Raw genomic sequence first — 12,104 nt, forward strand, 5'->3', positions numbered from 1 at the left:
CCTGTTCTTGCAGGAAGGAAATTCATGGAGGTTAGTGGTTTTGTTGTCATTATTTTGTGAGCCTCCTAAGCTATATTTTCATGTCCTCAACCAACAAATACGCACTGTGCTAGGTGCTATTCTGGGCACTGTAAATACCATGATGAGCAAGACTTGGAAGATCTCCATCCTTGGGCAGCTTCTATTCTAGAACTCTCCACAGACTGTTGCACTTTCTTCTCACCATTTACTTGAGACAACTATAATTATTATGCCACTTTTAAAGAAGAACATTAGACCAGCCTGGCCAACAAGGTGTAACCTCATCTCTACTAAAAATACAAAAACTAGCCAGGCATGGTGGTGTGCACCTGTAGCCCCAGCTACTCGGGAGGCTGAGGAGAAGAATCACTTTAACCCAGGAGGCAGAGGTTGCAGTGAGCTGAGATCGCGCCACTGCACTCCAGCCTGGAGTGAGACTCCATCTCAAAAAAAACGAAGAAAGAAGAGAGAAGAAGAGAGAAGAAGAGAGAAGAGAGAAGAAGAAGAAGAAGAAGAAGAAGAGAAGAAGAAGAAGAAGAAGAAGAAGAAGAGGAGGAGGAGGAGGAGGAGGAGGAAGAGGAAGAAGAAGAAGAAGAAGAAGAAGAAGAAGAAGAAGAAGAAGAAAGAAAAAGAAGAGGAAGAAGAAGAAGAAGAAGAAGAAGAAGAAGAAGAAGAAGAAGAAGAAGAAGAAGAAGAAGAAGAAGAGGAAGAAGAAGAAGAAGAAGAAGATGATTAAAGGGGAAAAAAGAATTCTTCAATAAAGAATGAATGCTGGCCAGGTGCAGTGGCTCATGCCTGTAATCCCAGTACTTTGGGAGGCTGATGCAGGTGGATCACTTGAGGTCTGCAGTTCAAGACCAACCTGGCCAACATGGTGAAACCCCGTCTCTACTAAAAATTCAAAAATTAGCCGGGCATGATGGTGGGCGACTGTAATCCCAGCTACTCTAGAAGCTGATGCAGGAGAATTGCTTGAGCCCCGGTGACGGAGGTTGCAGTGAGCTGAGATGGCACCACTGCACTCCAGCCTGGCTGACAGACAGAGATTCTGTCTCGAAAAAAAAAAAAAGAATGGATGCAAACTGAGTATACAGAACAACTCTGACTGAGCAGATTCGGGGCAGCACTACTTCTTTAATTCAATGGTAGTAGAAAGAAGAACCAGGCACTCATTTGTCACAGAGGATGTAGATAGGTACACCCTTTTCAAAAATATTTTGCAATCTCTTTCAGTGTTTTAAATTTGTCTCTCTTCTGACCAAGTAATGCCAATCTTATGCATTTGTCCTACGGAATGTGCACAAAGAAGGAAGGGCATGAGTACAAAGACATAAGTTTAGCCAGGAGTGATGTCACATGTCTGTAGTCCCAGCTACTCAGGAGGCTGAGGTGGGAGGATCGTTTTGAGTCCAGGAGTTCTGGGCTGTAGTGTGCTATGCCTGTGGGTGTCCACACTAAGTTTGGCATCAATATGGTGACCTCCTAGGAGCAGGGGACCACCAGGTTGCCTAAGAAGGGGTGAACCGGCCCAGGTTGGAAACAGGGCAGGTCAAAATCCCGGTGCTGATGAGTAGCAGGATCTAGCCTGTGAACAGCTACTGTGCTCCAGCCTGGGCAATATAGTGAGACCCATCTCTATTAAAAGAAAATTTTTCACTTTATAAAAAATAAACAGGCCGGGTGCGGTGGCTCACACCTGTAATCACTACACTTTGGGAGGCCAAGGCGGGTGAATCACCTGAAGTCAGGAGTTCAAGACCAGCGTGGCCAACATGATGAAACCCCGTCTCTACTAAAAATACAAAAAATTAGCTGGGCATCATGGTGCATGCCTGTAATCCCAGCTACTCAGGAGGCTGAGGCAGGAGAATCACTTGAACCCAGGAGCCAGAGGTTGCAGTGAGCCGAGATTATGCCACTGCACTCCAGCCTGGGCAACACAAGCAAAACTTCACCTCAAAAAATAAATAAAAATTTATAAATAAATAAAAATAAAAGACATAATTTCAACATTATTTGTGAGAGTGAAAAATGAGAAATAATGTAAGTGTCTATCAGGATGAGATTGAATAAACAAATTATGGTATGTCTATATAACAGAATACTATGCAAGTGTTTTCAATGATGTAGATCTATGTGTATAGATTTGGAAAAACATCCATGAAATATTAAGTCAAAAAAGCAAACTGTTTTTGGGAAAAAAAGGTATAGTTTTCTATAATACAGCCAACATTTCAAGTGTCCTAAGCACCTTACATGCTTTATGTTAAGTAGATACTATTATCTTCCTCACTTTATAAATGAGGAAACTGAGGTAAGCAGTAACTTGGTCAGTGAATGCAGACATCTGGCTTTGAACCAGTGTGCGTAGTCACTTCACTATATCAAGGAGGTAATTAATTCCCCTTTTAGCTTAGGCTAGTTTGAGTTGGGATTTCCCACTTTCAATCAAGAGAATCCTAATAAATAATCCAGATATAGGTCAATAGAGACTGGATAAATTATGGCACAGTAACAGTATACTGTGTAGCTGTTTAAAAGAAGAAACAAGCTGGGCACGGTGGCTCATGCCTGTAATCCCAGCACTTTGGGAGGCCGATGAGGTGGATCCCTTGAGGTCAGGAGTTCCAGACCAGCCTGGCCAATATGGTGAAACCCTGTCCCTACTAAAAATACAAAAATTAGCCAGGTGTAGTGGTGGCATGCCTCCAATCCCAGCTACTCCAGAGGCTGAGGCAGAAGAATCGCTTGAACCCGAGAAGCAGAGGTTGCAGTGAGCAGAGATCGTGCCACTGCACTCCAGCCTGGGCCACAGAGCACAACTCAGTCTCAAAAAAATAATAAATTTTTTTAAAAAAGAAGAAACAATACATATCAACATGAAAACAAACCCAATATTTAAAAGCAAGTTTACAGGACTTGTGTGTGCACGTGTGTAATTTTGTATACACGTGTACTTAGAGAGAGCGAAAAGACATTTCAAAACAGTTTTGGGTGCCTCTGGAGGCTAGGATGGGCAAGACTTTCACTCTATTTTTATATACTTCTGTATCTATTTTTTTTTCATTTATTTGTTTATTTAATAGAGACGGGGTCTTCTATGTTGCCCAGGCTGATCTCGAACTTCTGGCCCCAAGTGATCCTCTTGCCTCAGCCTCCCAAAGTGCTGGCATTACAGGGGTGAGCCACTGCACTTGGTCTGTATTTTTCAATTTTCCAAAAAGCATATATGACTTTTTTTTTTTTTCGAGATGGAGTCTTGCTCTGTCAACGCAGGCTGGAGTGTAGTGGTGCGATCTCAGCTCACTGCAACCTCCACCTCCTGGGTTCAAGCAATTCTCCTGCCTCAGCCTCCCAAGTAGCTGGGGTTATAGGCACGTCCCACCACGCCCAGCTAATTTTTGTATTTTTAGTAGAGACAAGGTTTTACCATATTGGCCAGACTGGTCACCAAGTCTTGACCTCGTGCTCTATCCACCTTGGCCTTCCAAAGTGCTAGGATTACAGGCAAGAGTCACCATGCAGGCCCATGCTCAGTTCTATCACCTTAGGCAAATGTGTTTGCCTTTGTGGGCCTGTTTTCTCCTCTCTAGGAGGGGTGTCTGAAACAATAGTAGCACCTATTTCAGTGGCTTCTATATGCCAAGCACTATGCTAAACAGTTTCCTCACCGTAGCTCCAGGAGCTAAACATCAACCCCATTTTCAGATACGAAAACTGAAACACAAGCGTTGGAATCAGAATTAACTCAGATTTAGCTCACCCCCAAAAGCCATGTTCTCCCCACTATACCACCCTCCCAGCCACCTCTTGCCTCGTGTCTCACCATTTCCTGGTGCTGGAAGGTAGTTAAACCTAGGCCTTATGACTAAAATTCTCTACCTGGAAAATGCTATCATTCTAAATCCCTGGTCACTTATATTATTGTTATAAAATGTTTATGCTGTATCAAACTCTAAAACAGGGTGTCTCAACCTTAGCACTACTGACATTTGGATTGGAAAATTCCTTGCTGTTGGGGGCTGACCTATGCAATGTAGGATGTTTAGAAGCATCCTTAGGTAGCACCCCAAACCTCAGCAGTTATACCAAACATGCCTCCAGACATACTGCCAAATGTCCCCTTGGGGAAAATCACCTTGGATTGAGAACCACTGCTCTAAAAGAAAGAAAAAGCCAAACTCCTATATGAACTCAGAATGAAAACTGTATTGAAAGGAAATTTTGAATCTAGTAAATATTTGTACTTCCATGATTCTTTAACTTTATGAGTTTGGGTTAATGTTAGTGCCAAGTATCTTACAATTATTGGCCATGTGCAGAACACTGTACCAACTACACATAAAGTAATTATCCAAGAATTAGGGAAAGAAGGAGTTAGGATAAATCTTGCCCTCTCAACAATAACTCCACTTCACATCTACTGAAATTCATCCATGCCTGACAGCAACAGGGCCATGTGAGGCGGCTGAGTGATGAAGGAGTTAATATACCAACCCAAAATATGCTGCCCTGGCAGATTAACTATTTTGAGTTAAAAGCACTTGAAAAACAGCAGGTGCAAGATCATTCTGACTTTCCTTCTGTTTCTTAAAAGGAGGAGATAAAATTCCCCTGTGAAAGATGTCCTCCCTATGCCAGAAGTAAAGTAACATTCTTATCATCAAGGACTGGGGAAAATTGGAAATTGAGGTCAAGGGAAACGTGTACAAACCAACCTTGCTAGACTAATCCTTATCCTCCCAGCCACTTCTCCACCCACTTAACTCAACCCAAGCCCCTCTGCCATGTCACACTTTCATAATTCACTACTCTTTGTCTAATTCAGCATATAAGTGTTCAACTCTGTGTCTTTGAGCGTTTATTTATTTATTTATTTATTTTTGAGATGGAGTCTCGCTCTGTTGCCCAGGCTGGAGTGCAGTGGTGTGATTTCAGCTCACTGCAACCTCCGCCTCCCGGGTTCAAGTGATTCTCCTGCCTCAGCCTCCTGAGTAGCTGAGACTACAGGCACGTGCCACCACACCCAGCTAATTTTTGTATTTTTAGTAGAGACGGGGTTTCACCATGTTGGCCAGGATGGTCTCGATCTCTTGAGCTCACGATCCACCCGCCCCAGCCTCCCAAAGTGCTGGGATTACAGGCGTGAGCCACCACACCCGGCCGAGTGTTTATTTCTTTATGAAGGCTCCCATGCCAAGTGAAACTTGTATTAAGTAAGTCTGTATGCTTTCCTCCTGTTGAACTGTCTTATGTCAACTTAATTCTCAGGCCCAGCTGAAAAACTCTTAAAGGATAGAGGTAAAACTCTGCCTCCTCTGCAATGAGAATGGTATTTTCAACAGAGAATAGTAGGAACTGAATTCAATGCTGATTTTATTTCAACTAAATAAAGCAATGCACAAGTCACCTGGGCAGTAAGCTTAACTCCAGGAGCAAAAGCCAAGAAACAAGGATTCTTTTTTCTTTAAATTATCAATCACTATACATGGCTGTCTTCCATACCTGCTTTCAGAAAATGTGTGTTAACAAATCTCATGTAAAGAAACACAGGAAAAGAGAAAAAGGGGAAATGCAATTTATCTAGTCTGCCAGTGAAGGTGGTCTCTCCATCTCCTTTTCTGTAAACTGCTCCATCAGCAGGGTCCATTTCGGATGATTTTAATATTATGACCATCTTCCCTGCAAATTGAACAATCACAGAAATACATTTATTACCTACCACACTGAAACTGTCCCATTATTTGTGTTAGAAAGACCCATGTAGATATGCATTAGATTCCTTCCACGGCTACACTTATTTAATCATTTGTTAAGCTAAATCTAGGAAACAAAGAGGGTGAAAGTCCCCACTCTGCCATTTTTTCCCTAACCCTAGGGCACAGGACACTAACCCCAAAGAATCACTCAGGGAGCTGGGCATGGTGGCTCATGCCTGTAATCCCAGCACTTTGGGAGGCCAAGGTGGGTGGATCACTGGAGGTCAGGGGTTTGAGACCAGCCTGGCCAACATGGTGAATCCCCGTCTCTACTAAAAATACAAAAATTAGGCTGGGAGCAGTGACTCACGCCTGTAATCCCAGCACTTTGGGAGGCTGAAGTGGGTGGATCACCTGATCACCTGAGGTCAGGGGTTTGAGACCAGCCTGACCAATATGGTGAAACCCCATCTCTACCAAAAATACAAAAATTAGCCAGGTGTGGCGGCACATGCCTGTAATCCCAGCTACTTGGGAGGCTGAGTCAGGAGAATAGCTTGAACCCGGGAGGTAGAGGTTGCAGTGAACCAAGATCTTGCCATTAGACTCCAGCCTGGGCAACAAGAGCGAAATTCCGTCTCAGAAAAAAAAAAAAAAAATTAGCCAGGCGTGATGGCACATGCCTGTAATCCCAGCTACTCTGGAGGCTGAGGCAGGAGAATAGCTTGAACCTGGGAGGCAGAGGTTGCAGTGAGTCAGGTGACAAGTGAGACTCAGTCTCAAAAAAAAAAAGAATCAGAGAAGACCGACTGAGGTCAAATAATGAATCCCTGCTATATACAAAGCTGCATACCTGAAGGAGCAGTCACAGTCACCTGGTCAGATGTGCTACATGAAGTATATCAAGTATCATACACTCATTACTCAGCACTCTACTAAGCAGAGTCAGTAAGTCCCACCTCCCGACTACTAGTACAGGGTGTGCAGATCACCTACACATGCCCTTTGAATTAAAAAATAAAATTTAATACTCTACAGAGTTTAACTATTAAATAGACTCTTAATTTTAGGAAATTTCACATTTGTGGGCAATAATATAATTCAATTACCTGGCCTATAGTTGACTAATCACACATCTCATTATTTAACTTGACCTGAAAAATGCACTGAGGATTTTGCATCTCTTTAACCATCACCCTGAAAACTGAGAACTACCATATTGCCTTTGATTCTTACATCCAAGAAAATAGTCACTACCTCCTAAGTAATCAAAATTCAACAAAAGAAATGAAGAGGCCAGGCGCGGTGGCTCACGCCTGTAATCCTAGCAATTTGGGAGGCCGAGGCGGGTGGATCACTTGAGGTCAGGAGTTCGAAACCAGCCTGGCCAACATGGTGAAACCCTGTCTCTACTAAAATAAAAAATTAGCCAGGCATGGTGGCGGGTGCCTGTAATCCCAGCTACTCGGGAGGCTGAGGCACAAGAATTGCTTGAACCCAGGAGGCAGAGATTGCAGTGAACCAAGATTGCACCACTGCACTCCAGCCTGGGTGACAGAGCAAGACTCTGTCAAAAAAAAAAAAAAAAAGGAAAAAGAAATGAAGAAAACTTGGCTAGTCTACAGCTGTAAAATCATGTTACCTGATTTTCATGCACAGAGTACATTCGTTGGCATAAGTGGACATGTCACTGCCACACACAGGGTTAAAGTTTCTGGGACATCCTGGTAATCTATACTGAGCGCAGTTTGGCTGGAAAAAAGAAAGAGACAGAGAAATTCGAGAATGACTTGAGATACACTCATATAAAATAGTTCAGAGGAGAAAATGTCCCAGATGTCCCTAGATTTCCTAGCATCATTCAATAAAAATATTTTTATTTTCCAGAAAAAATTTTTCTTTTTTTTTTTTTTGAGACAAGAGTCTCACCCTGTCACCCAAGCTGGGGTGCAATGGCACGATCTCGGCTTCCTGCAACCTCCACCTCTTGGGTTCAAGCGATTCTCCTGCCTCAGCCTCCCAAGTAGCTGGGATTACAGGTGTGTGCCTCCATGCCCAGCTAATTTTTGTATTTTTAGTAGAGACAGGGTTTCAACATGTTGGCCAGGCTGTTCTCGAACTTCTGATGTCATGATCCACCCACCTTGGCCTCCCAAAGTGCTAGGATTACAGGCATGAGCCACTGCGCCTGGCAAAAAAAATTTTCTAATGCAAAAATCAGATACAACGTTGGTGTGACGGTTCAATACATATCATGTAAAAAAAGGACCTCGGCCGGGCGTGGTAGCTGACGCCTGTAATCCCAACACTTTGGGAGGCCAAGGTGGGCAGATCACCCGAGGCTGGGAGTTCGAGACCAGTCTGACCAACATGGAGAAACCCTGCCTATACTAAAAAATAAAAAATTAGCGGGGCATGGTGGCGCATGCCTGTAATCCCAGCTACTCGGGAGACTGAGGCAGGAGAATCAAATGAACCTGGGAGGCGGAGGATGTGGTGAGCCGAGATCACACCATTGCACTTCAATCCTCCAACCTGGGCAACGAGAACGAAACTCCATCTCAAAAAAAAAAAAAAAAAAAAAAAAAAGGACCTCAGAGGCTTCAATATGGCCGATTTTTAAATGAAAGTCTGAGACATGCCACCACACCTACTTTTTTATTGTCTAGCTTCATAATTTGCACTTCACTAAAATCTCCATGTGGATGTTCTATTAAATTCCACCTTAATCCCTTGCCTTAATGCCAAGACAAAATCAGGAATCTAATCTTTCAATCTGAACTTTGAAGGCACTGACATTTAACCAAAAACATTAAAGAAAGCAGGAAATTCAGAATTGAGCAAATTTGTGCCAAAGGAAAAATGTTCAAAACAGGTTCATCATCTATGGAGGCTCCAAATTTCACCCCACAAGATACTAACCACAGGAAGAGAGTTCAATCTGGGCAGACATTGCCCCAAAACTTCCTCTCCACTCTCTGGAAGAGGGCCACTGCACATTTATTATTCCTTAATGTCATTTTAATTCTCACAGAAGGGCGAAGCGTGGTGGCTCATGCCTGTAATACCAGCACTTTGGGAGGCTAAGGCAGGTGGATCACCTAAGGTCAGGAGTTCGAGACCAGCCTGGTCAACATGGTGAAACCCCGTCTCTAGTAAAAATACAAAAATTGGCCGTGTGTGGCGGCGCATGCTTGTAATCCCAGCTACTCGAGAGGCTGAGACAGGAGAATCGTTTGAACCTCGGAGGCAGAGGTTGCAGTGAGCCGAGATTGCACCACTGCACTCCCACCTAGAAAACAAGAGCGAAACTCTGTCTCAAAAAAATTACAAATTAAAATAAAAATAATTCTTATAGAAGGATATGATAAAATTTTAAGCAATTCTCTGACCTTTATACTCTACAGCAGGGGTTTCCAACCATCAGGCCACAAACTGGTACCAGTCCATGGCCTGTTAGGAAGTGGGCCTCCTGTTAGCAGGAGGGAAGTGGCTGGCCAGTGAGCATTATCAACTGAGCTCCGCCTCCTGTCACGTCAGCATGGCATTAGATTCTCATAGGAGCTGAACCCTATTGTGACATGGGCACACGAGGAATCTAGGTTGTGCACTCCTTATGAGACTTTTTTTTTTTTTTGAGACAGAGTTTTGCTCTTGTTGCCCAAGCTGGAGTGCAATGGTGCCATTTCGGCTCACTGCAACCTCTGCCTCCCAGGTTCAAGCAATTTTCCTGCCTCAGCCTCCCCAGTAGCTGGTATTACAGGTGCATGCCACCACGCCCAGCTAAGTTTTTGTATTTTTAGTAGAAATGGGGTTTCACCATGTTAGCCAGGCTGGTCTCAAACTTCTGACCTCAGGTGATCTGCCCGCCTCAGCCTCCCAAAATGCTGGGATTACAGGCATGAGCCACTGCACCTGGCCCTTTTTTTTTTTTTTGAGACGAAGTCTCACTCTGTCACCCAGGCTGGAGTGCAGTGGCAGGATCTCGGCTCACTGCAATTTCCGCCTCCCGAGTTCGGGCGATTCTCCTGCCTCAGCCTCCCGAATGGGTAGGATTAAAGGCACCCAACACCACGCCCAGCTAATTTTTGTATTTTTAGTAGAGACTGGGTTTCACCACGTTGCCAGGATGGTCTCAAACTCCTGATCTTGTGATCCACCAGCCTCGGCCTCCCAAAGTGCTGGGATTACAGGCATGAGCCACCGCGCCCTGCCGAGATCCTAACTAATGCCTGATGGTCTGAGTTTCATCCCAAACCATTTCTGCCCACCCCACCCCATTCCTCAGTCCATGGAAAAACTGTCTTCTACAAACTGGTCCCTGGTCCCAAAAAGGCTGGGGACCGCTGCTCTAGGGTTTTTTCCTGAAAGATTCTTATATCATTTACTGGTATAGTCACTCATTTACAGATGTTATGGGAGACACAAAGACAAAGAAAAATTGGATCCTGCCTATAAGAAGCTTAGGATCGAATAAGGCAATCGAGAAATACACATGCTGGTCTTGAAGAAAGGGTAAAGTTTAAATATAGAAGGCTGGGAGAATGTCTACCACAAGGAAATAAAATTGATCAAGCAAAGGCACAGTGGCAAGATAAGTGGTTGGCACTGGAGTTAACAATTTAAAGGAACCTCCAAAACTCTTTTTATGATTTTTTTTTAAAAAAAGAGGTGGCCGGGTGCGGTGGCTCATGCCTGTAATCCCAGCACTTTGGGAGGCCGAGGTGGGTGGATCACAAGGTCAGGAGATCGAGACCATCCTGGTTTTAGTTGAAACCCCGTCTCTACTAAAAATACAAAAAATTAGCCAGACACGGTGGCGGGTGCCTATAGTCCCAGCTACTCGGGAGGCTGAGGCAGGAGAATGGCATGAACCCAGGAGGCGGAGCTGGCAGTGAGCTGAGATCGCACCACTGCATTGTAGCCTGGGTGACGGAGCAAGACTCTGTCTCAAAAAAAAAAAAAAAAAAAAAAAACAAAGGCTGAGGCAGGAGAATCACTTAAACACGGGAGGCAGAGGTTGCAGTGAGCCAAGATTGCTCCATTGCACTCCAGCCTAGGGGACAAGAGTGAAACTCTGTCTCAAAAAACAAACAAACAAACAAACAACACAGCACTCAACGAACTAGGAACAGAAGAGAACTTCCTCAACCTTATAAAAGGCATCCATAGAAAAAACAAAAACAAAAATAAAATAAAATAAAAGGCATCCATGAATAACCTACAGCAAACATTCTACTCAATGGTAAAGGACTCAATGCTTTTCCCTAAAATCAGAAAAAAACATAAGAATGTCCACTTTCACCTCTTCTATCCAACACTGTACCGAAGTTTCTTGCCAGGACAATTACCCAAGAAAAATAAATAAAATGCACCCAGATTGGAAAGGAAGAAGTAAAACTATCTCTATTCAAAGATGACAGAGGGCTGGGCACAGTGGCTCACACATGTAATCCCAACACTTTTGGAGGCCAAGGCGGGCAGATCACTTAAGGCCAGGAGTTCGAGATCAGCGTGGCCAACATGGTGAAACCCTGCCTCTACTAAAAATACAAAAATTAGCCAGGCGTGATGGCAGGCACCTGTAATCCCAGCTACTTGAGAAGCTGAGGCAGGAGAATCGCTTGAACCTGGGAAGCGGAGGTTGTAGTGAGCTGAGATTGTACCACTGCCCTCCAGCCTGGCGAAAGAGTAAGACTGTGTCTCAAAAAACCAACAAACAAACAACAAAGATGACACAATCTTGTTATATAGAAATTCCTAAGAAATTCACACACATACACACACACACACACACACACACACACACACACACACAAACTATTGTTACTAATACATAAGGCCAGGTATGGTGGCTCATTCCTGTAATTCCAGTACTTTGGGAGGCTGAGGTGGGAGGATGACTTGAGGCCAGGAGTTCAAGACCTTCCTGGACAACATAGCAAGACCCCATCTCTACAAACAATTAAAAATTAGCCACGTATGGTGACCTGTGTGTGTAGTCCTAGCTTCTCAGGAGGATGAGGCAGAAGGATCACTGGAGCCCAGGAGTTCAAGGTTATATTAAGTTATGATCATGCTATTGCACTCTAGCATGAGCCACAGAACAAAGACTCAGTCTTGGAAAAAAGAAAAAGGACTAAAAACAAGTTCAACAAGGTTGAAAGATACAAGATCAATATATAAAACTCAATTTTATTTCTATACACTAACAGTGAACAATCTGAAAATAAAACTAAGAAAACAATTCCACTTACAATAGCATCAAAAAGAATAAAACATCTCTAGGGCCAGGCGTGGTGGCTCACACCCTTAATCCCAGCACTTTGGGAGTGCTGGGATCAGCCTGGCCAACATGGTGAAACCCTGTCTCTACTAAAAAAA

General features: G+C 43.8%; 1 protein-coding gene across 5 annotated transcripts in view; it reads right to left on the reverse strand.

Moving 5' to 3' along the window:
- Positions 1-5,380: 5,380 nt before the first annotated feature.
- SPINK2 (serine peptidase inhibitor Kazal type 2) overlaps positions 5,381-12,104 on the reverse strand; it is a 12,264-nt gene continuing 5,540 nt past the window's right edge. For 3 of the 5 annotated variants that reach the window (XM_032164618.2, XM_032164592.2, XM_032164578.2), the window contains exons 3-4: positions 7,363-7,472; positions 5,381-5,703 (exon numbers count right to left, since the gene is read on the reverse strand). In XM_032164618.2, coding sequence (XP_032020509.1) covers positions 5,658-5,703; positions 7,363-7,472 — 156 coding nt within the window. In that variant the 3' untranslated portion in view covers positions 5,381-5,657. Of the gene's footprint in view, positions 5,704-7,362; positions 7,473-12,104 lie in introns of those variants that run through there. The other 2 variants (XM_032164586.2, XM_032164602.2) reach the window with 2 other exon arrangements.

This window comes from Hylobates moloch, unplaced genomic scaffold (genome assembly GCF_009828535.3).
Source record: "Hylobates moloch isolate HMO894 unplaced genomic scaffold, HMol_V3 SCAFFOLD_2, whole genome shotgun sequence".
Lineage (NCBI taxonomy): Eukaryota > Metazoa > Chordata > Mammalia > Primates > Hylobatidae > Hylobates > Hylobates moloch.